Source organism: Gallinula chloropus (assembly GCF_964237585.1).
Source record: "Gallinula chloropus genome assembly, chromosome: 15".
Taxonomy (NCBI): Eukaryota; Metazoa; Chordata; class Aves; order Gruiformes; family Rallidae; genus Gallinula; species Gallinula chloropus.
This window is the reverse complement of record NC_140100.1, coordinates 1,576,952-1,602,751: the sequence shown is the minus strand read 5'-3', so window position 1 is coordinate 1,602,751 and position 25,800 is coordinate 1,576,952. Positions and strand designations below refer to the sequence as shown.

General features: G+C 39.6%; 1 protein-coding gene across 1 annotated transcript in view; it reads left to right on the top strand.

The window, feature by feature from the left end:
- GRIN2A (glutamate ionotropic receptor NMDA type subunit 2A) overlaps positions 1-25,800 on the top strand; it is a gene marked incomplete at both ends in the record, with an annotated part of 166,670 nt that overhangs the window by 71,847 nt on the left and 69,023 nt on the right. Inside the window, one exon of the mRNA XM_084271260.1 lies at positions 20,967-21,559. Coding sequence (XP_084127386.1) covers positions 20,967-21,559 — 593 coding nt within the window. The remainder of the gene's footprint in view (positions 1-20,966; positions 21,560-25,800) is intronic.

The window sequence follows — 25,800 nt, the reverse complement described above, 5'->3', positions numbered from 1 at the left end:
TAGGGAACTGGAATGAGATAATAAGGTCTTCATGTTGTTTATATTGCTTCCAGAGGAATTATTTTGCCTGGCTAGGGAGGGAGTGATTTCAGGGTCTGCTTTGTGGTCCTGGGTATTTAATCAGCAATGTGTATTTTCTCTTTCAATGAGTCTTTGCATATGCTCAGAAATGCATGCATCCAGTGACTCAATGGATTTTTAAATTGGAAGGTAACCTTTCCATTATAAAATCTAGCTTTTAATTGATGTTTGAAGCATTTCCTGTCTTTGAACTGGAAAAACCTTTTTCTTTTCTTGCAAGGGAAATGACTGTTAGTGGGAAGGATTTTAATAAGGCTGGTAGTAAGAAATCCGTTGGTAACGTTTTGAAGCCCATTTTTCTCTGCTTTGTCTTAAAAAATGTTGTCCTTCATTTTAAAACCTTTTTAGCATACCAGTGAAGAGATTGTGTGTTGCAGGGTACTTACACTTGGCCCTTTAGTGGCAGCAATGCCACGGCCATGGGGCAGCAGTAGAGGTGGATTTGGCTGAGGATGAGAAATGCCTGTGTGATTGAAACTTGAGTAACCTTCAGAGAGTGTAGAAGCCTCTACAAGAAGGTGTGGAGTTATTGAGTTAGCCATTTCTGAACTTCCACAGGGAATTTTTGTTTAGGTTCATTCCAGTTCTTCCTTAGGGTTTAGTCGTTGAGGAGGCTGAGGCTATAAATACAGGCGTTAAGGACCCTTTGATGGGATGGACTGTGAGGGACAGATACCAGTATTTGTTTAGGATACAGAACTCTGACAGTAGTAGCTGAGGAGATTAAACATCTGTTTTCTAAAACATAAACTGCTATTAAGGTTCAGAAGCCTGTGATTCCTGTTTGTTGGCAGAATTTCTGAGTGTTTAGATGGGTGTGGAGCTGTAGTTTGCTTTCAGACTGCAGTTATAGCAGATATTTAAGGTAAGCTTGGAACCTTGATGTTCCTGGTGTCCCTCCTTGCTTCCACATTTTCTTCCAGCCCCCCACAAGCTCCTGTGCTTTGTGTATGTGATAGGGTGGTCTGTTGAAAGTTGCTTGGCAACTACTAGCTCTCATTGGTGAGGAGCTTGCTTCAAGTGTTTATAACCATTTCAGAAGAGTCATGTCCAGGAACCAGTGTGACCCATGTGTCACACTGGGTGGCTTATGTGTTGGTTAGGAAGGTGGTTCTGTGAGTGTACACTTTAGGCTATCTGCTGACCAAGATAGTTCTTGCAAAGATGAGAAGACATTTTCAGTGTTTAAAGCAATAATTACAATGAAATCAAAGGAGTTAGCAAGACTCCTTGTGTAATATGGGGAATGCTGGACTTCTGTTCTCTCACTCATCAGTCTGGTAGCACAAAGAAATGATAGAGACTTGCCCAGTGCAGCTGTGACTCAATCTTTTATTCAGTAGGAGCTTTGCTAACTGCTGGGAAGAGACCATGTCCTGCCTCTGGCTTAATTTCAACCTTCTGCTTGAATATTTCTTCCTGTGAATGGCTCTTATGCTTAGTCTATTCCCATAAGAGCAAGAAATGCTATTTGCCACTTGTCTTAATAGTGAAGGATTTAATATGAATTCAGTCTTGACATCAAACCACCATACTCAGTTTCCTTGGTGGAGGTAGAAGGACTTGGTACATCAGTTGTCTGTTTTTACTTACATGCATCCCTCTCTGCAAGTGGTCTGCCTTTCACTCAGGTGACAATGATGAACTAGAGTGATAGGATTTTTGGTGGTCTTTGGAGATACCTGAACAATACATGAATGCTCTCTCATTCATGTATACACTCATTAATTTTGTCAGCTTATAATTGCTGGGATTCTGAAGCTTGTGCTTCCTTACTTTGTGGCTCCACTTTATCATATTTTAAATAGTTTTGAAAGTTCCTTGGGGCAGTACAAACCCACCTATAATTAATCATGTCAAGCATCTAGCATACATGCAGGACAAGATAAATGGCAATAGATGGTATCAGTTGGCACTCATGGATGTCACGATCTGTGTGAAGCTGTGCTTAGCAGAGTGAGGGGAAAACGGGGCAGGGGAATACAAAGCACTCTTTAGATAGTGGTTCTGTTTATACCAGTCCCTCTTCTGAAGTTTCTAAGGTCCTTAAGGCTCTGCAATTACCAGTTGACAACTTTCTGAATGCTATCTCCACTACAAAAGCAGCCAGCTGTGGGATTCACCTGAGATGTGTAGCCTGACCCCTGATTCCCTGCTGCTGCAGTGTAATCCAGAGCTTTCCCACTTACCGTGTTCCTGCCTCTGCTGAAAGGATGCACATGGATGTTGCTAGATGACTAGTGATGTTCCACTCAGAGGAACACTGACAATTATTAAACAGAGAGCACTTCTGGAAGATACCCTGTGTGTTAGGCATAGACTAAGTCTCCCTTTGAACTTAACCAAACTGGGCACTCACCGAAATGCCATAAAGAATGTGAATCCTGAACCCACAGGACGTTTTACTCCTGCAGTGCATGTAGTCCTGGGAACAGCATTTAGCTTTCAGAGCAACTTCCCTCCTGTAGAGTGAATTAAACTGAAGAATGTTTTATGCTTGTACAACACTTTTTTCCTAAAGGAGAAAGAATTTAAAGCCTTTAGCAGTGCAAAGCATGGAGTTAGAGCTATCAAAGGAAAAAGATAAGGCTAGATGGTTTCTTTGACAGTTTTGTCTCCCTGCTGTGCCAAGTGACAGCCAATGTCTTATTTTAGAGGAAAGCTTTCCACGCTGAAAATAGTGTCACAGGAGTTCTTTCATTTGGCCTGATCCAAACCATGGCTGATCCTGGTGATTATGCTGATGGCAATTTCAAGGATTGTGGATCTAAAGATAGTAGGATTCATTCAAGGAGCATCACAACCAAGTGGGGCCAATGTAACATTTCCCTTAGCACTTTAAGGAAATAATACTTTGAACTATTTACAAGTTTATTGTTTTGGATGGTATTTGTGAAACAATAAATGAATATGGGTTATTTGGTTTTAACCTGATTCTGATGGACAATTTGGCTCCAAAACTACACTCTAAGATTACTGAGCACTTTTAGTGGTTGCATTTATTCATGGAAAAGTTAAATTTAATTTTAGACGGGCACAGCAAAAAGCACTCCTAATGAAATTAAATCTCTGGTCTCATCTGGCTGTGTATCTGGAGAAACTGCTTAATTCAGCATTTAATCATGGGAGAGTAAATTATTCTAATTTTATTTATTGATTGGAGCAATGCTAGGTTAAACTAATATCATATTAAATTCTTGCACTCTTCAGCATTGATGTAGCATTTTGTAAAAGCACAGATAAATATGTAGGTGTCTTCTGAAATTCTAAAAGATCGATTTTTAGACTGTTTTACAGACCTTGACAAATTACTTTATGCAGTCATAAAAACAGTTTGTAGAAGCAGTGTTCTTCAGGACTTCTCATTGAAGTTTGTGGACTTCAAAAGGATGCTTACTACCATTTAAAAAAAAATCTATCCTCTGTCATTAGAATTTTTTTCACAAAGAACACGTGTGTAGGGAAGGGTTGTGTTTGTAAGTAGAGGATGTATGCTTTGTGGTAGGCAGTTTTGCCTGGTGGACTATTAGAAGAGTCCATGGCTGATTGGGAACCTGAGAAAGAAATGGAAGAGAGCATTATGTTTTCTATAGGTGATAACATGGTGTATCAATAACTCTCCAACTGAGTTTGAATTAAGATGCCTCCCTGCATATGTTCTCATAATGAAGGTTTGATGCAACCCAGTTGGTTTTGTGTGGCTGTTTCTGCTTCAGTTTTCAAGGTGATGTAAATAGTCTTGAATGTTCAAATGGAGAGACCATGTTGTTGGTCACAGTTTGGAGACAGGTATATTCTTAGAAATCATGTTTTCTTTGTTGAAAGTTCTTTGTTAAATGGCAATGTTTGCTTATCTGCTTGGATAACCATATGCAAATAGATGGAAGCACAGACTCGTTTAGGTTGGAAAAGGCCTTTAAGATCAGTGAAGAAATTTTTCCTGATATCTAATTTAAACCTATCCTGGGGTAACTTGACATCTTTTCCTCTTGTCCTATCACTTGTTACTTGGGAAAAGGGACCAAAACCCAACCCCCGCCCCCCCCCCCACCTCCCAAAAAAATGGTCCAAAACCCAGTGACCAAAACCAGAGGCAAGTCAAAGTGATTGCAGAAATTACTTTTCCACGTGGATTCTGGTTCAAGCTGATAGTTAAGGTGGATGTGCTTAGCTAGATCTTTCTGCAGTGATCTTCCCTCCCCAAACCACCCCTTCTCCCTCTCTCCCCCCAAAAAACCCATCAAGTAGTTTTAAACATAAAGCCAAGATTTATTGTAATAAGTAGAGGTCTTAAAAAATGCATTAAGTAACAAAAATTTGAAATGGCTGTTGAAGAGAGGACAGGAAGAGAAAAGGTTTATACATTATTTTCCCAAGAATCACTCTTCTAAGATGTGATTACTCTGCGTTGCTTTCCTTCAACAGGATAATTACAGACAGACGTGTTGGGATAAACTCCCCTATGTTTAGGAATAATTCAAACACTATAATGTTATGTTTATGGAAAGTCTGTAAATTAGCTGTGAGCACTCCAGAAATCATCATTATGGCTCAGCTCATGTGGGGTTCAACACCAACAAACAGGCTTTTCTTGCTGCAAATGACATTTTTGTTTGTCTCAAATGAAGATCCATTCAATATGGGTCACTTGGGAGCTATGTCTCTCTTCCACTTCTAATTAAAACAACTAATTTAAAAGAGAAGGAATTTAATTTTCTCTTCATTATTTGTAAAAAGCCCAAAAGTGATTTCTATCATAGCCTTTTAATGACAGAAGAAAATGTCTTTCCACAAAACAGCACTTTTCCTCACCTAACAAAGCTTCATGCCAGGAGATTTTAGTAGGATTCCTCACAGATCTGGCAATTCAGTGTTCACCTTTCCTAAAATCTTAGGGAAGAGGTTGAAACCCTTTTTGTTCAGAGAGACTGTGAGCGATTACTGTTCCTGGGTGTCAGTCAGCACTTGGGGATTGTGAGGCTTTAATTTTAAATTTGGAATTTCAGATTTTTCTAATTTGAGTTTTGTCATGTATGAAAAGCAGGGTGTGCAGGATGTGCAAAGGTGAGGAAAAAGTGGGATTTTTTTTTTCCCTTGGGCTCACTGTTTATATTATAACAATTTTTAAGTTTTCATATGTGTTTGTAAAATCTGGGGGGGGAAATTATTAATGGAATTAATCTCCAGGAATGATCCATAAAACAGTATTTCCAGGTCAAGAAACTTTAAAATGCATTTGGGGGATGTTTGGATGTTGCTATGATGTATGCCATCTCTGGGATCACCCTGCCAGTAAACTCCAGTAACTATCCCACCACCTCTGCCTTCTATCAAGTCTTTTGGATCATTTTTTCCTGAGACCAGTTTGGTTGAATGCCACTGAGACAGCTAGGGGTGATGAATGCAGTATATTGATCATAAGAAGACGACCTCTGTATTTTGAGGAAATATACTTCTAATGTGATAACAGCTGTACTGGGATCCCTCACAGAGCTAGAAGTTTTAAAAAAAACCCCCACATTTAGGCTAAAATATTATGGAAATGGTTTGCATAATTTGTAGTAGATAATAAGAAGGGTATTTGCTTTCCTCTCATCAGAAGAAGTGTGGATTTTATGGCTATGGATGTTGACCAGCTGCAGAACTGTCAGACCTCCCCTGGTTTAGGATTTTGATTCTAGAAAACTGCAAATACTATACTGAAAATGGATGAAATCTTTAATTTCTTATCAGTGCTAAAGGAAAACATCCCTGCAGTCTTGTATGTGTACTTGTATGCTTGATCTGCATGATGTGTGATGAAATTTGCTGCTCCTTTGAGGTATCTCATCAGTCTGCCTATGTGCAAGTGTAGTAAAGCTAAGTTAAATTTCTGTCAGTACATGGAGTATTGCTGACACCAGCGATGGGGATGAAAGCAGTGTGGAAGAATTGTAGCCTGGAGAAAATTTCAGCCAGTCCACCTTCATTAACTTTAAATGGCTTTGGAAAGTCTGAGGTGTAATCTGGAATGAAACTTGGAAGGCAGCAGGACTGTGGAAAGAGAATTGGGATGTGAGGGGATTTGTGGCTGTGTTGGAGAGCTCAGAACACAACCTGGGCTCTGAAAAAGACCAAACAAACAAGCAACAAAATGCTTTATCAGTGCTTACCTGCATCACAAGTCTTCAGAGCATCCATTTAGATTAGTATTGCTGCTCAGAGATAGAACATGTAAATCCTGCATATGAGTTTAAATAGGTGGACATGTGATTTTGAGAGAGCCTCCTCTTATTGCAATTTATTAAACTAATTACTCCTTTAAAGTATAAGCAGACTAAGTCTATGACTAGATGATAATTGCAGATATAAGTTATTTCGCTCTGGTCTGCGTTCCTTGCTCCAGTCCCTGCAGCATTCAACATCATCCCTCTCCTTTGAGGCTACTGCTCTGGCACTGAAAATCATTGCACACCCTTCATCATCTTCAGAGCCAAGCTGGCTGTTCTAAAGATGGATGAGACACACGAGCCTCTTTCAGACAACCTGACTGATTTTACACTGAAGGGACCAAGGAGTATTCACATGAATCTTTCTTCCAGCTGCATCGTGAGGGTGACAGCTGCCAATAGGAGGTAACAAATTTGAGGCCAATAAGAAGGGGGGGATGGGACACACAGGTTAAATAATTTTAAACACAGCTGGCTTTAATGCTGGCTTTCATTAATTTGCCTGAGAAATCTGACTGAAGTCTGTCAAGCTATGTTCTCATGATCTACAAGATTTCCCAGCCTGTAGATATGGGAGTACAGAACTTGCACAATGACAAAACATGTTAATGAGAAGGTCTTGGGGTGGTGTGCTCTCCCAAACTTTGATTAGAACCAAAAATAATTGTTCTGAAGGTCTAGTGGTTGAATCATGGACCTTGCTGAGACAGTAATTGTAGTTCAAGTAATACAGAGACTAACGTGACTTGTAAAAGTTCCATTCATGTCCCACAGTTAGCTATAAATCTGTAATTGTGTGATGCAACACCTTCCACCCAGCAGTTATTTAAAGATCATACCTTACTTGTAATGATTTAGATTTGTCATCTATCTATCCCTGTCCCTTCCCCAAATTGTGGTACTCCAGTACCTAGAAACTCCAGTCCTTTTTATTCTCCAGTACCTAGAAACTGGTCAACACACACTTGAAAAAAGGTACATAAAGCTCTTGGTGAGCATGGGACCACGACCAGTCTCTGTGTAGAGACAGGGCTCTAATTTGCATGGTGAAGGGAATAAATAAAACTGGTTTATGAGTATATAGCCAGCTGAATCACATTTGCTAACTAAAGTTTTGCTCCTCTTAGGCATCAGATTCCTTGAGTGAGTCTGGAGATCCTGGAGAGTGCATAGGCTCCATCTTTCTGAATTGGGCAGAAATTTGTCCTAAGCTTTGCAGTAAATAAAGGTGATCCTGTTTTTCATATAAACACGTTCTTCAGCTGCTACTTGATGGGGGTGGGAAGAGGTCTGTGCTAAAGATGGTAAGAAACTGTGAAAATGTTTAAATAGTTTAGGAAGTTGCCTCATTTTTGAGTAGGTGTATGCACCTTGTTGTGGGCTTTGTAATGCACCAGTGTGCATTTAAGTAGTTCTCTGAAAGAAACTGAGGATATGACATAGTCTTCCATCAAAGTGGTGTTAGCAATCAGGGCCCATTTGTATTTCTACTTGTTTGCTGAAGAAACTAGAATGATGTTTAACGTTGTTTTCTCAAATGCTTCTGCTCATTGTATACTGATTTTCATGAATGAATTAATGAGAATATCCCTTATGCATCCTTTGAATTTCCAAATCCACCAATGTGCTATCTACAACTACCTGAAAGGAGGTTGTAGCTGGCTGGGTGTTTCTTCCATCTAAGAAGTGATAGAACAAGAGGAAATGGCCTCAAGCTGTGCCAGGGGAGGTTTAGATTAGATATTAGGACAATTTCTTCATGGAAAGGGTTGTTAAGCATTGGAAGAGGCTGCCCAGGGAAGTGGTGGAGTCACCATCCCTGGGGGTATTTAAAAGGCATGTGGATGTGGTGCTTAGGGACATGGTTTAGTGGTGGGCTTGGCAGTGTTTGGTTTACAGTTGGACTCAATGGTCTTAAAGGTCTTTTCCAACCTAAATGATTCTGTGATTCCATACATAGATATCATTGCTCAGTTGACCTCTCATTTCAATTTAGTAGTCGCTTTTTCAAATAATATTTTGAGTCCTCTCTATGAGTAGACAGTACTTCTCTGTATATGCTTATTTCTGTACATTATTTTAATGGTGTTATTTTTATTTATACATAGTTCTGTGCTTTGTGTTGAATTTTGCCCATGAAGGCTCCATAAAATCTGGTCTTCTTGGAGGCTTAGGCATTGTAAGAAAACCAAATTGAATATTTTAGCTGATGACCACAAGCTGTTTGATATTTTCATAGTAAGCAAGCAAATGTTAGTGTGCCTTGTTTCTATGCAGTGACTGTATAATCATAAATTTAACTCCTGTAAGAGATGGGGCAAAAAAAATCAAAGGCAAATGTACTGCTTCATCTCCTGGAGAGGGATGAACCATGCAGTGTGTGGAAGTCTTTCAGTGTACATAATTCTATATCCAGTATATTTTACAGGTTGGATGTTTTTAATCACACAGCAGTAGAACTTAGAGCTTTTTCAGCTTAGCTTTTATTCTGCAATCAGAGTGTGTGCTGTCATTTGATACACCGAGACAGGAGTAGTTTTATCTTGTATTTTGGCTGTGGATGGCAACATGTATTATCATGTGTGTCTGGTAGAACTCATGGTCTCTTTGAAGAGGGGGGTAGAAGCTATTTCTGTATGGGTGGGTTTAGGACATTTCATGAGGCTTTGTAGCATGGCTTGTGCTAAATGATTCTGTGTATCACTGGGGATAAATAAATGTTCCAGGATGGAAGATTCACAAGGAAACACATTGCACTTGTGTATTCTAGGGCTGTACTCCCTACTAGAAAGGAAACTTGTCAGATCTTTGAAAATTGATAGGTGTTGTGTTGCAGCTTCTGTGACAGTGCCTTTTGATGTTATGGTCATTGTGCAAACCCAGGCTGGAGCAAGACAAGTTATTGCTGCTAAGGTCCAGTACCAGGAACAATGGGTAATTACTGCTGTAATTTAGTCAGTTAAACCTTTATTGGCCCTCGCTGATTTCATTGAGAATAATTGTTATTCTTTGGTTAATAATAAGGATGATTAAGAAAATGGGCTTTGGTAAATGGTATTCCTTAACTGTTAGTGATTTGTGTCCAGTCACCTGTCACACTGCCCTGTGGTTCCTTCTCTGAAAGACAGTACGAATTCCAGTGACGGAGGATTTTGTGTTTTCAGATGAAGATGTTTAATTTAAAATTGGGTGAAACTTTCATACCTAATATTTTTCTCAGGAACTGGTGTTTTTCCAAATATCTGTTAATAATGCATGATCCATAAATAGTGAAAGAAACTATCTGCTGCTATCCATGAGGGAGTTAATTAGTTTTGCACTACTCATCTGTTTCTAATGATGTCTCCAATATGCTGGATGTTTGTCTCTGGGACTGTGTCAGCTCTGGCCTGCAGAACTGGTATAGGATGTGTTGCAAATAGCTGATCTGTCACCAGAAATGGCTTTCAGAGGCAGTGTTGCAGGTGACATGTTTACTTGTGGGATGCCTGGCAAGGTGTCTGTTGGGAGCAGGAAGCTCTCATATTTACTGTAAATCAGAACACTGATTAAAAGTATTTTATCTCTGCCTAACTAAGAAATGCAACCTGAGCTAAGCTCTTTGGTAGAAGAAATAGTTTTTCTGCCCATATAAAAACTTGAATATGTTGTTGGTAAAGCTTTTCTGTCTGGAATATTACTTGCTCATCAGAATAATGGTTGGCAAACCTCTTGATGTGTTCTTGCACCTAAATAAGTTGATGAATCTTTAAACAGAATATCAAAAAGAAAATTTAGATTTAAGTCAAAAGTGTGGAACAGTGTGGGTAGAGTCAGGAAAAGTAGGTGCAGCAGAGATTTTTGCCTGCATATTTCTGTTCTATTACCATCACAGAATGCAACATTAAATGCTCGTGTAGCACATTGTATCTGCCTACAGCTCAACTCTGCTGTCTTGCTCACTCAACATTCTTCCTATGTTCCTAGCATGGATGCAGTAGCTCCCAGTACTGGAGACTTTGCAACTACTTTAATACAAATGTGGTGGTTTGTGATTTCAGCCGCGATTATTCAAAGCCTCTGCAATGAATACCAGTGAAACATTATCCATTGTTGGTGTATTCTGGGCTATGTTCTTTTTCAGTTGAATTCATTCTAAGATAAGAAGTTAGCCACCCTCTTGGCTTGAGCTAGGGTGATGTGTAAGTACTGCTATAGATCATGCATACCAGAAAGTTAGTGTCTGCATTTGCTCTGACCCGCTGCTGTTAAATGTACAATGGAAAAGGATATTCTTTGCTACTGATGGTCTGATCACTCACTTTGAGAAAGCATGTAATTCTGCTTAGCATAACAGAAAAGCAGCTGTAGCTTTGCACAGAAGCTGAAGAGGATGCCTAAGGACGAGAATATAGAGGGTAAACATAAACGGTATTTCCCTCGAGTACCCTGTCTTCTTCAGATCTGCTGATTGTACATAAAAGCCAAGGAGCATGCTGAGTATTTTGAAACACTTTCTTTGAGAAGAATTTAAAAGCAGCATGTGTACTTCGGATAAATTATGATGGTTTTGTGACTTTACCTTCCAAAAGCAGGTGGGTCAGGTTTGCACTCAAACCACCTGGGGAGCCAAAATACTCATGGCTTCTAGAAGTCAAGAATCTTGCATCTCTTGTCTTGTTAATCTTCCTCTGCTAATTTGAATATATCCCACAAATCTCTGTTGCCATGGAAAACTTCTCTGGATGGCTCCTTGAACTCCATTTAGCTTTAGTCTCAAAAGATTTCCTTCCCATCCACCTGTATGATTGCCCTCCTGCTGTTGGGTGTCTCTCTTCAGCCCAGTGCTGCTGAAGCAGACTAGGTACACAGAGGCAGCTACCCCAAGAGTCCAGGTTCTTAAAATCAAAGCATGCAGTTACAAGTACACAGGAAAAAAAAAATCAGCTTTGTATTTCTTTTATTTGCTTAATATCTTGTGCTCACCATTTGGTGATAGGGGGCGGAGGGGGAGGTTGTTTGTTGCCTTCATTTCTACTTGTTAAGTGTAGATGTATGGAAATGACTCTAGTTAATGGTTTTCTGGCTTCTCATCCCAACACAAGTGAGAAGCTTTTTACCATTCAATTGAGAACAAATGTTTTCAGATAAGGAGATGATGTCTTAAGGCATTTTTATTGATATTTAGTTATGCATATCTTTCTCCATAGTGTATGGCATTAACGCACACGTGCAATACTTACTGTAAGTCATCAGCCTATTTAACTTGATTCAGCTGCCATGAGATGATAAATGGTTACTGATTCTGGATTTAATGCTTGGATCTTGGCCATAGCATATTGAAATGTTATTGTGGGTAAGTAAAGTTCTGATTCTGCTTACAGGATTAGTAAGTTTGGACAGTATTGCTTTAAAAAGGTGTTGCCTAAAGCTTCTAATGGTAAAAGATTTTCATACACATTTGCAAATTTTGTTAGTGCAGGAGCTGTAAGTAGTTCACTATTGCAGGGTTTTCTTGCATGATATTTTTACAGGGTAAGGTATAAAATTTGAACAGAAAATGAAATATCTTCAACCACTTGAAATCCTTTTTCTGAACCACTTTTCGTACAGGTTAGGGGTGTGTGTGCTACATGTATATAAATTACTCTGTGATGTCATCTGACAGTTAAGTGAGGTTTAACAATGCCAAGTGCAGAGTGCTGCACATGGGACGTAACCACCCCATGCAGCGCTACAGGCTTGGGGGACACTGGCTGGAGAGCTGTCAGAGAAGGACCTGGGGGTGTTGGGTGACTGCAGGCTGAACCTGAGCCAGCAGTGTGCCCAGGTGGCCAGGAAGGCCAATGGCATCCTGGCTTCTATGAAAAATAGTTTGGCCAGTCGATCTTGGGCGGTGATTGTGCTCCTGTACTGGGCATTGATGAGGCTGCACCTCAAGTGCTGGGTCCAGTTCTGGGCTTCTCACCATCAGAAGGATATTGAGGTCCTCGAGCAAGTCCAGAGAAGGGCAACCAGGCTGGGGAAGGGGCTGGAGGGCAAATCCTCTGAGGAGCAGCTGAGGGAGCTGGGGATGTTGAGGGTAAGGGGAGACTTTATCACTGCCTGCAACTACCTTTAAAGGAGGTTGTAGAGATGTGTAGCGATGGTCTCTTCCGCCAAGTGACAGGAGATGGGACAAGGGGAGGAAATAATTACCAAATCTACATGTTTTAATTTAGCAGGTACCCAAAAAGGGTTAGGCAGGTGCTGTTAGAAGCTGTTAATCAGCCAAAACGTGGCCATTGTGCTTTTTAAAGGCTAATGCCATAACCCTTTGGGGCAGTAAGATCTGTAGGACTAAACTATTAGAATGAAATGTTATTCACCAAAAATTTAGAAAATACAGATTAGCGTGCCTCACACTGTGTTGAAAGAGGCATTCAAATCGTTGCTTTTTCATTGGCTTCTCTTCTTGGAGTTTCTTGGAAGTTTTAGAATCTTCCTTTGTGTCAGAGATCCAGCTGCCTGTACCAAACCTGGCCATCAGGATCTCTGAAATGGGACAGTTAAACCCCATGTACGAGGTTGGTTTCGGTTAAGCAAACTGTTTAACAGCAGGATTGTTTTCAAGATTTATAATCGGAACTAGCTGCCTGCTCCAAGAAATAATATAACGAAGTGTAAACTAAATGCTTTGCTTTTATATCCATTGGCATTCCCCAAATTGCCCATGAATCAAGAGACGCTCAATGCTGATGGCCTTGTGGGAACAGATGTGGTTCAAAGTAAATGAACCAACTGTTAGATAATTCTCTATAGTCACAGGCTGAAACCCGAGGAAGGTGAGAAATTTCACATGGCCCAGTGTGTTGTTTTGGTAGTAAAATACAGTGTGTCTCAATACTGATATGAAACCATGTGAACACTGGTAAATAGTGCCCCAGGCGAATGAGAGTGTGGGATAGTGGGGATGGCTAGTCTATATACCAAGATTTTTATTGATTTTCCGGAAGCCTATCTGACTCATTTGGCTGGTATCCTTCATTTATCCTATGTCTTTATAGTATTTTATTTCTAGAGGTAAATTACATGAGTTCCAATGAAGCACTTGTACTAGGAGAGGGAAGTTATGCAGACTTTTCCTTTCCCTGAATGTCTGTCTGTCTATGTTGTATTTCCTGAGTCTTGGCCATTCACTGGGGCTCACTGATGCCCTATTAATGCTTTTTATTTCTGTTACTTGGAGAAAAACTTTCTATGAATTTGAAAAAGTAAACTTTTTCTGAAAGTTAAGTCTGGGTTTTCCTCCTTTTAACAAGTATATTTTGTAAGGTTTTTGGTAAAATCATGGCTTGGGTTTCTTCCTACCTTGTTTTATAGTGTTGTCTTATTGTTTATTTTTCTCATCCAGGTAGATCATCATCAGTTTGTTCTAAACTTTCTCAAGTCACTGTGGGGAGAACAGGAGAAGGGCCCCATTTTATTCTAATGCTGTCACCACAACTTTGTTGTGATGTGTCAGATGTGAAGTGCTGGCAGATAAATGTTTCCATACGGCAGAAAACCAGTTACTTTCACCAGTATTGTCAGAGTATCTTCACAGAAATTGCTTTTTCTGTCTTTGAGAAGTTATTAACTTCCCTGATTGCTCTCCAATCATTCATAAGAACTGTTTGAAGAGGTTTCACTGAAAGAACAGACTGAAGAGCTCTGCATGTGAACTCAGGTGTTCCTTGAGGTGAAAAATGTGCTGTATGGATAATTTAAAGTCATTTTCCCATGGAAAATGAGGTTGTCTTGGGCTCTTCAAGAGCCTATTAACTTGCATCAGTTTAGTGCTGACCAACTGCATCAATAAACAGTAAGATGCTGCTTGTAAAAACCATGAGAAAATCAGCCACCTAAATTTAAAAAATGGCAAAGCATTAGTCTGCAGGCATGACAAGGGGCATAAAAGAAATGATACTCAGCTATAAGATATGGCATAAAATCCCTCCTTCTTGCTGATTCATTTCTTAAAATTTATTTTTTCATCATGAATACTTATTGGAAATGAGAAACTTCTGTACAAATTTCATCCTCTCCATAAAAGAAAAACATATTTCTGGATAATGCTGTCGTTTCACGCTGCTGTACAGCACCGCACGATTCTGTATGGGATGGACAGGGCCTGATTTATATTCAAGAAATATTTGAATATGCAAAGCAAATATGATTTTTCTGAAAATATTCCTTATTCACCCTTATCTTCCTTGCAGGCATCAGTACTCTATTTATTCTTAAGTTTTGAGGTTCTGTTTCACCCCAAAAGCTGTACAATAGCTGTTACCCCAATAGCTATGGTACAGCCAGCTCCATGCTGCCTTTTTGTAGAACCACATTTTTTGCCCTTCTTGAAATAGTCACAGTGTAAGACATTTTTGTCACAGAGGAAGCTGAAATTTATCTAGAAAGGGGCATCTTGTGAATAAAACCTTTCATCAAATCACCACCAAAAACATATCCCAGCTTATTCACATGAATATTTTCAGGATTTTATCAAGTTGGTTCACAGGCTTGTTGATGTAATTTCAGCCTTTGGAAGTATTTTTCACATGCCTGTCCTGGTTGCCCAGGAGCTCAGACCAAGACACCACAATTTCCAACTTTTGAGCAATCTGAAAATGGGAACCCAGATGCATTGAAAACCCAGACAGTGTCCTCCAGCCTAGGGAATGCTTCGTGAGCTCTGTGCTACACTGGTCATCTTCCGTAATTATGTTATGTTGTTTCACTGTGATGGCATGTTGAGTTACTTTAATTCATTAGACATGAAACTGTATTGTTTGAAGAATATAAAGGACCAAAACCCAGTGGGCTCTGTGATCTGTAGAAACCCTGTTCTCATTCCTTTGTGTTTGTTTCTTTGCTCTTCTGCTATAGAAAAAATTATGACAAAGTTCAACTCTTGTAACAGGCCCAGATAAGCCAAGCAGGAAATATAAAATTAAATTGATCTATTAAAGAAAAACAAAATCCAAAAGCCCAAAAGTCTATTTGTTATCTAGCAAAATTCTTCAGATAAAACTGTGGCCTGAAAATACAGAAGCCTCTGCAAAATGAATCCCTGCAGGCTCCCTCTGGAAATGGGAAAGAACATGCTTGATTAAGCTGGTGCTAACCTTTCAAAATCATGTTTCCCTGATATTTATTCCTTGAAATAATAAAAGGGGACATGTCAGATGTTGGAAAGCCGTAATGTACTCCCTTGATTGCTACTGCCCTTTTCTTGCTTGAGTGTTCCTCTCCCAGAGCAAACTTTTAAAATAAAAGGAAGGCCTGAGTTCGTCCTTTCGTTTGACCTTTATTCCTTTTGTGCCTCTGCATTTGTACCAGTTAAATTACGTAGTAAGAATATTTCCATCTTTTTCAAACTCTGCTAGAAAGCCTTAGTTTTCTCAGTGGCAAATGGTGGAACACATTTAACTGGCCTGTGTGGGCAGATTTGAAGAACAAAATCCATTGTGTGGGGGCTGCAGGAACCCCTGCCCTTCTGCCCCCTCCCTCCTAGCCAGCTCAGCCTGTGCAAGGAGCAAGTCAGTGTCCATGAGTGCTGGACATGCACCTTGCTGCAGCTGAGCCTGGCTTGTGGCAATGGCAGCTGGGGCAAATGAGGGTTGGTGGGGAGATGCCTTGGGCCTGGGTGGCTCCACAGCCCGTGTGCAGGTCCTGCAGGAGAAGTTGGTATCTGCACAGAAGTCTGCAGGTGGGGGTCGTGCATGGTTTTCCCATGTCTGTGTCTGGAGATGTGACAGGTCCTAGGGAAGAAAGTCTTTTCTACCATTTGTAATAATTAGTAAATGATTTCCACCCTCACATGTTGCTCTGCTTTGCCTGAAAGTATGTAATTTTGTATGATTTCCCCCAAATTGCTCCCATGGTGATAATGGGGGAGTTTTCTCCCTGGGCACCTCAGCGAGATGTTTGTGTTGGGAATTGCATGTTACATACTGTTAATGAATGGAGGCAGGAATTTAATAACTTAGGAGTTCAGAAATAAGCAGGGTATCTTGGGAGGCAAGGTTTTTCTTTTAGCTCCTTCTGTGTTTGCATTTACTGGAAGTTTTGCATGGGCCTATATAGCACCACCAAGGAAGACCGTATGGCTGGAACCTAGATATCCATGACAGCTAAACCCAATTCACTCCAAGCTTACCTGGGGATAATTACATCTTTTCAAGTAATCCAAGAAAAATGGTACCACGTTAACACACTGCAAGATGCTTTATTTACCTATATTTGAGGTTGGTACAAATAATTTCCTTCTGTATATTTTTGATGTGATAATGAATTATTCAGCTTAAATTCATGACTAATCTTGGGCACTCATTTTTTCCAGTCTTCATAAAAGTGCCAAATAACTACTATAACTCATTAAACAGGAAACAGCTTGCACAGTATATGCAGACCTAGCACCACATGCCTTAAATCTGGTATAAAAATGCAATATTACAGTGGTGTAAACCAGGAGAAAAATGATTTTTGCTGGATCCCTGTAGAAGATACAGAGTGAATAAGAATGAAGTAATTAACTTTAAAGTCCTACTTGTAGCCCTGTCATAATAACCTTCTTTCTAGCTGAATAAAATCACCCTCTGGATTGCTTTTTAAATGGTGTTTCATATTGTTTTTTTGCTTCCTGTCATAATATTGTCTTACCAGTGAAACAGCTGTCCTTGACAAGTCTGCCAAGTGGAAAATCGATTTGGTCTGTGTTGACCCCTATTTTGTTCTGGTTTAGTATTTCATTTTCATTTAACAAAAGGTATACTATTTTAGATTACAAATGTTTCTTTAACTAACCAAGTATTGCAGCTTTTTCCCTACTAGGCATAAACTACTGTCAGGGCTTACCTCAGCTGTTACAGCAGCTGTGAATATGCCCTGCTGATCTCATGGAAAAGCTGGAGCTAGGAAACTAAGATGTCATGAAAATAGCTGAGGATGAGGTTTTGAGAGAAATATTCCTGTAATTTGTTGGAATTGGGGAAGTGAAATGTGCAATTCTGACAACACTGACAGATTTATAGACTCAGTACACTAATTAAAAAGAAACCTACTCTAATATATTAATCTGTGAAATGACAGCACCTGAGAGGTGCTGTTTTGTGCACGAGCATGGGAAAGCTGAAGTGCCCTTCTCCTCTAATGACAGTTTTACACTGTACACAACATTCAAGAATAATCTTAAACAAGAAGCAACTGAAGGATTGCTTTCTTCTGGTGTGAAGCATATGGGGAGATGTTTTGCTGTAAAACTGTATGTTCATGTGCAAGACAAAGAAGCAAAAGGTTTTAGTTTGTTCTTTTACTTCTCTTTTCATTGTAATATTTTTTTTTACTGTGGTAGAACCCACCAAAGAAGCTGGGACAGAAAAACCAAATAAATATTACTTAATCTTTTCCACAATTACTTCTAACAGTTTTTGCTCCTATCAGTGTAACATGTTGGCAGTTTCATGCTTTGAGATTTATCTATGCAATTACCTTGTATAAAAGTTTTTAGTATTGGGTAAGTGGTTGAGTTTCCTTGAATCCTCCATCAATAATCTTGAGGCCATGAGGAAAGAAAAAGAATATAGATGTATTTAAAGTACCTCTCCTATTACAACTGTATTCCTACTTCAGCAATGACTTAGACAGATGTCTTGACAGATGACTTGATAGATAAGATGACAGTTCAATGAAAATAACTGAATAATTTTAGGGTTTTTGCAAGCATCACTTTAGTTTGCTATTGAATATAGAAAAATTAGATTTTATGTGTTATGAAATACTCAGCCTGTATAAAGGAAAAATAATGCTCTTCAGAAAGAACGTGAAACTCTAAAACTCCCAAAATGAACCCTTCTGTAGATGTTTAAGGATACAGTAGATGAATCCCCTAAAGTTTTATTTATTTGCTGTTTCTTCACTAAACTTTCTTTCCCTCCAAAACTTAATGGATAATATATCCTTGGATATTTTCCCTATGGGCATTTAAATATCTGGTGACGTTCCTAAGGCTGCGATTTTCTTGTAATCTTCCATCTGTTTCAAATGCTTTGTAAACAGATACAGTCAGATCTTCAGCTCTATAGAAGCATCACATGAAATTAGTGGAGCTACATGGAATTTCTTCAGATGAGAATCTTTTCCTGAACCCAGACTTTCTTTCACCATATAATTATTCTTCCCATCTTTCTGATCACAAATTGATGTTAATGGCCTGATTTTGACTAAAGTTCATGTTTACAATTTTGTGAAGAGGATCCATGTAATATGGGTGTGAACTTTACAAAAATGTTTAATCAAAACTCCATTCATAAGCTATTTTTCTAACAAAATGTTGGCAAAAGGAAAAGATTTCTTTTTGGCACTTTGCTTGTATTGTCAGACTTTGGTGACGGTGGCACAAGGCTGTCTTTCACGGCCAGGGAAGATTACAAGGACTGCTCTAGGTTAAAAATCTATTTGCTGGTTAGTAAGTTCAAACTTGGAAATGTCCACATGCATTGTTTCTTGCCCTGAGGCTTCATCCTCAGTTGCCTAATTGTAGAAGATCCTGTGATGCAAGAAGGACCACGATGTATGTATTGTCTGAAAGAATTATTCTACCATGTTAGTAGCCATAAACCATAGATATAGAAGCAGGGTAGAGTGTAAGGCTATGATAGAAACAATCAATTTATTATAAATTATTGTTCTTATTTTTAGTGTTATTTAGCATAATCACAAGTAAAAAGCAGGATAAGAGCTAGGAAAGAAAACTGTAGTGATTGGCTTTTCATTACAATATCGTTTAATGTTCGGTTAGGAAGTGACAGCATACTTGGATTCATGGCATTGTCTCTAGATATCTAATTTACTTTGGAATGTTAAATCAGTAACTAAACCATTAAATGCTGACTCCAAGCAGATTTTCTGTGCTGCGTTTCTTTCTCTGTAAGTATCCAGATAAAAAGCTTGTGTGTGTGTGTTTATTTGTAAGTACAAAGTGAGGTCACAAGGAAGTGGCTCCTAGAAGCATTCAGCAATGAAATCTTGCTAATTCAATTCTTCTCCTAAATATGTTTTGCAACATCTGTAATTAACCTCAAACCACTGCAGAAGTGGCACTGGCATTCAGAATGCCATTTTAAAGGTGCAGAAGCAGCCATGGCAGATGATGACGTTACCACCAGTGGTGTGTATTTTGTACCTTTGGTATCATCAGTCTTCCTGGTCTGACACAAGTCAAAAGATTTGTATTGCTGTCAAACAGTACAAAATCCTGGTGTCAGGTTTGTAACACTTGGAACCTAATAACACTCTTTATCTCCTGTTAAAAAATATAGATGCTCAGTTTGCTCTGAATAGATTTCCACAGATGAAATACAGAACTTGTACCGTTCTCACTAATAATTGTGTGTTTAACAGCACCTCACCATAAAACCTGAGTCAATCTGTTCCTGTTCCCTGCAAGTGTAAAATAGGATAGCAGTTCACAACTGCATTCATAAAACTCTCTAAATTAAAAGCACTGTGTGCCTCTTTCCTATAAAGGCTGCATAAGAAATCTTGCATGGTTAACATCTTATTTTTAAATCATAAGCTTTTCTTCCAGCAGCAGTTCATACTTTCTGTATCTGAAAATAATGCACATAAGTTGCTCCTATTGGTCAGGAATAAATACTCAAGTAAAATGAAATTAAAGAATTATGTATCTTACTGTACATAGTTTTGGTACTGTGATAACTATGTATCTAGATATAGACTGTAAAATAGATCTTGCATCAACAAAAATGTTTATAAATGTAGTGTCAACAAAATCAATTGTTGTTGCCTATTTCTGATAGCTGTGGTTAAAATAAGAGGCACCTGCCCTGTTGCTGTACCAAATGTTATGAATCCTGGGAAAGCCGAAGGCAAATATTAGAAACAAGTCCTGCAGCAAACTGGCAGCACAGCTGTGTCAGGCAGCACAGCTACCTGTTACAGACTGCGAGGCTGTTGGTTGAATTTACTTTCAGTTAAGTCCTCTATCGAGGACCCCAGCAGCTTACTGGTTGTCTCTGTAGTCCCATCCTGTTACTTCTACATCAGGCATCAATGGGCCACGTGCTCTGAATGGAGCATGATCAGCAGTGAGCCCACCGATGGTAGTGAACTCAGTTCTTTGGGACAATCAATCCACTTCTGCAGAGCCAGTTTCCACCAAGTCAAACGACCCGGTGGAAATGAAGCATCCCCCAGACATGGGGTGGAGCCTTGCAGAGCTCTGGCACGTGTATACAGCACGTGCATTGCAATTTGTTTCTGTTGTAAGTAAAAATAGGTATTGATTTGTTTGGTCGTATTTCTATCAAGTTTGATGATTCTAAAGCTACCTGCTGGAGATGAGTTGTTTAACAGTGGGTGGCTGTCTCTGGGGAGCTGCTTCAGTAAGTACTGATTTGAGTTGTCTTCAAATGATCAAGCATTCAGAAATTCCCCATGTAAATATCTGTCACTTTTTGGCAAATATTTTAATTAGCTGGGTTGGTTAGTTATGATCAGTGTTGCTTATTAATGATGTGAATGTGATAAGGCACAGAAATTTATTTGAAAGCAATGAAAGTTTGGTGGTCTTGGTGGACTAAACAGAAGGATCGGAGAGATTCTACTCCCTTCAGACCTGTACAAAGTAGTAATTTTTCTCTCTGTTTGGTGTTGTAGGATGTGATGTCCACATTCTTCCAGTTTGGGGCTTCCATCCAGCAAGAAGCCATTGTCATGCTGAAGATCATGCAGGATTATGACTGGCACGTGTTTTCTCTGGTGACCACCACTTTCCCTGGATATCGAGACTTCATCAATGTCATTAAGACCACAGTGGAAAATAGCTTTGTGGGCTGGGACATGCAGAATGTCATCATACTCGATACTGCCTTTGGAGATGCTAAGACCCAAATTCAGCTGAAGAAAATCCATTCATCTGTCATCCTGCTATATTGTTCCAAGGATGAAGCTGTCTACATACTAGATGAGGCTCGTTCCCTGGGCCTTACTGGCTATGATTTCTTTTGGATAGTTCCCAGCCTGGTTAGCGGTAACACAGAAATCACTCCCAAGGAGTTTCCTTCAGGACTCATTTCAGCATCTTATGATGAATGGGACTACAGTTTAGAAGCTCGGGTACGTGACGGCCTTGGGATTATTGCCACTGCTGCATCAGCCATGATGGAAAAGTATTCCTTCATTCCTGAAGCAAAAACGAGCTGCTATGGACAACTGGAGAAAAATGACCGGCCGTCTCAGACCTTGCACAAGTAAGGCTTATTGGTTTGGGTTTTTTTCTCTACATCATCTTGGTATTTTTCTGTTCTGTTACCATTGTGTTTCTTAAAGGAGAATATTGTTTTCTGTTAATCCCATGGTGCCCTTTCTAAGTAGTAATTTTCAGATATTTGAAGGGAATGTGCATTAGGACTTGCTTGCACTGAAAACTGGGCATGGAAATGATCTTATGAGAGGTGGAGAGTAAATACTGCTCAGCATCTGCTGCAGAAGATGACAGAAATTGACCCTAGATGGTATGAAGCAGAGTTAATTTTGTGCTGTTTTATACTTTAACTATGAGATAAATTGCCAAAATGCTGTCTGGTGGTGCCTGCATCACTTGCACCTGAAGGAGCCTGGTAATATTTTAGAAAATAAGTGTGGCATTAGAGGTGTCCCTGGAAGTTATAGACCTATCCGATGAGATGGGAGGCTGTACAGATTTTCCAGAGGTGCTGCAGAAAATCTGTAGTTCTCTTCCTGCTGCCTCACTTGCTCCTGGTGAGTGACAGGAGGAGGCACTGGGCTCTCTGAGCCAGTACGGGTCCAGGAAAGCCCTCGCATGGTCCTTGTGTCAGGACAGAGCAGCTGGAAGGCACTGTTGGGATAACTGTCCTACTGTCCCCGGTATGGGATCCTCATATGGTGCTTGTGACCATAGCTGCAATCATCTTTTTCTCATTAAATGTGGATGAGTAGGAGAATAGGGTTTGTGAGTGCCCGGGCACTGGGATTAGGCTTCACCAGGAGATTCTGCAGTGTGCAGTGCATGATGCACAAGAAATCATTAATAGGAGAAGTGGTAATATAGTGTACTGCGGTTAATAAAAACACTTCTGATGCAAAACATTGAGCTATATAGAGAGAATACATTTTCTGTACTAGAGATTCTTTGAGTTTTTCCAACACCACAAGAACAAGAAGCAGGCTGGTTTTAATTTAGAGATGTCAGAATTACACTAAAATGAATAAACTTAAAATAATTCTTCTTATGTAATAATTCCCCGAGACTATTCTTGTCACATATAATCTGCAAGAAAAGCAAATATATATAAACATTTAGCAGTGCTAAGTAATCTCTGGGAGCTGACCAGTCTCTCTGTGCCAAGGTGAATTACATAACTTAATTGAACTTTCTTATCTCTAAATTTTGGGTTTCTTCCTTATATGACAAATCAATGTGTAAACTGGGGCTTCATTCTGGAACGTAATCTTCCCAGTTTCAGGAAAAGGATTTTTAGGCTCCAGCTATTTTAAGTCTACCAGCTTTAAACCCACTAGCTTTAAACACACTTAATAAGCAATTATGACATAGCCTTATAATACTTACTTGTAAATGAGGGTTGGTAGTGATTTGTGTGATCTAGGTAGCGATTTTCATCTCTGTTTATGAAGAAATTCTATGTAAAGAAAGCCATGAGGTGAAAGCTCCTCCTCCCTTTTATTCAAATCCTTTGTGTATTTAATTGGTTTGAAGATATATATGTTTTGAAGCACACAATTTATCCTTCCCCTGTCAAGGCAATTTTAAGATGCTTTTATTTGCTTTCTACATTAAGAAGAAACTCAGGTGTGCTTTAGTTTTTGGAGTGATTTGATCAATGTTCAACTACTTTTTCCCTATGAATAAAGGATTTTGAATAAAATACAAGGATCATTTTCAGTGTATTAAAAAGCATATATATATATTATATATATATGTGTGTTGATTCAGATAATCTTTTTCCAAGACAGAAAAAATACCATTGTGTGAAATACTGGCAGTAGCACAGCAGGATAGATAGAATTAGCAGCTCATTAATGCAATGTCAGTTGAACAAATGCTTGCTCTTTCTCTCTCTCTCCAAAAAGGAAAACATGTAAGCAAACAAACAGCAAAACAAAACAACCCTGCCAGTCGTCATGGAAAATGCTGCAGCTTTGTGAATAGAAATGCTTCTGCTTTGTCTAGAAGAGTGCTCACATTATGTATAAAAGTCACAACCCTGGGAGATGCATCTCTCAACACTATTTCCAACCACCCTGATCAGAATGGGGATGGAGAGGGAGGACAAAGCTGCTTCTCTATTGTCATTATCCCCCAAAGCAAAATGATTTGCTAGCTGTCTGCAGGTGGTCAGGCATTTACTATGCAGTGTTTACATCTAGTTACATCTGAATGTTACATCAGTTTCCAAATGCAACCTAATAATATGCATGATTTAGAGACTCCTCTTATGTTTGGTAGGTAGGGTGTAAGGCTAGAAAGCTGTCCAAACTGCTCTGGGCAGGTTGGCATTTCATACCTTACCCATGGGTCCTTTATTGGTCATCACTAGGTGGTCAGGGAGTAGGAGCAATGATAGGTCCAGAGAACCAGGCAAAAATACTGGGGGTATCCTGCCCTGAGTCACTGCCTTAAAAACTTGGGTGCTTGCTGGGAACAGCATTTTAAACTGTGCTGCCTGATGTTGCTGTCTTTCCACGGTCGACTGCACGGTTCATTTTCTTGTCCTTGCTGTTGTGGTGCTGCTGATGTACAGCATAGTTACAGACAGTGTCTCCTTCAGAGGTCAAGGGCATCCTGTCACTCTAGTCCTGATACTCATTCATCAAGTTGAGTGTTTTTACTCCATCTTTTGAGCAAGATCAGGTATTAAATGGACACAGTGTTTTGAATAATGCAGCAATCTGTTTAATCTTCTCCTGCATGCAGATCAACAGCCAATTTACAGAGGATGTGTTCATTCATGTTCTGTCAAACAACTTGGGAAAAATAGGTATTGTTGCTTTATTGTATGATTGAAGATGCATTGTTATTTAATTATATATGAAGCAAAATGCATTTTCACTAAGCATACTTGTTGTGCATAATACCAAATGTTATATTCACTCAAGAGTCTTGAGGATATTTTGTTTTTTTCCCATTTTGTGATCCTGCTGTGGTTTTGCTGGAGCCACTGTGTGCTCACAGGGGTGCGTTGCATGCAGGGTGATGATCTGTAAAGTTTCAGTCACATACGTTGCTGATATGTTGTGGAGGGGAACAGCTGATTTCAGTATATTTTCATATTCAATAACTTCAAAGTCCAAAGAAGTTCCAGGCTTTGCATGCTGCTAGATTTGCTTATTCTCCTCCTTCATTACTGTGAATGCTGCTCTACAGAAACAAATCCGAATGAGGATGATGGTGGTGTGGCTGAAAGCATGAAGAAAGCTGCAAGCTTCATGGAGCACTGAGGGATGTGGGAGCAGCAGATATCCAGGGAGGACAGTGTATTTAGGCAAGCATCTCCAAAGGAGGACTAAGAAGCAAGTCCTAGATTTAATGTTAACAACTAATTTCAAAGGTCCTGTACTGTAAGAAGTTATTGTTGTCAACATGGAAGAAGTGGAAAAATAAATGAAGGAAGGTACTCAGGACAAGAAAAAACTCTCAGTGGCAGATCTCACTTAGCTGTGTTTGTTTGGGGATGCTTTTCTAGCAGGAAATTCAGTAACAGAGTTTTGTAGCAAGACTGAAACTCAGGGAAACACAAAGTTGGTGCTAATGAGCAACTTCTAAACATTATCAACTAGTTATTTGTGCATCCTTTGATTCATGTGCAGTGATCTCTCTGTTCCGCAGTGTGAGGGCATTTCCCTTGTATCACATTAAACATCTGAATTGATGAAACTCTTGTCATGTTCCTCTGAAAGCAAAACTGATCTTCACTGGCAAGAGAAGAGGGGTTGTGGAGGGAAATGTGCCACCCAAGAGATTCTGACTTCATTCTGGCTTACTGATTGATTAAAGAACTTATAGAAAACTTCTATTGGTATTTTCTCTCAGGTCAGTTTGGGAAGCAGAAGGTACTGAACAATAACCAGATTAGGGACTTTTAGAACATTTGCCAATTTTTGTGATAATTTGAAAAAAAATAAAGACAGCAAGTGCAACCTCTGTTCTGGGGCTGAGCAGAGCCAAGCTTGAGGGCTGAGAGCAGGCCTCGAGAGTCAAAGTACAAGTGAAGATTGTTGGAGACAGAACAACCGCAGACACCAGCCCTTGCTGGCAACCAGGCAACTTCATGGGGAAGAGTTTGGGATGTTTCTGAGGTGGTGGAGCAAAAGGTGACCAGATTAGTCTTTTTATGAAATTTTATTGCTAATCATAAATGTGCTAAACCTCCTGGTGTCTCGTGAGTTACAGTACTCTGTGGCACCCTCTCAGGCAGCTGGGCCACTTCTGATTTTGCTCCCTTCTCTTGCC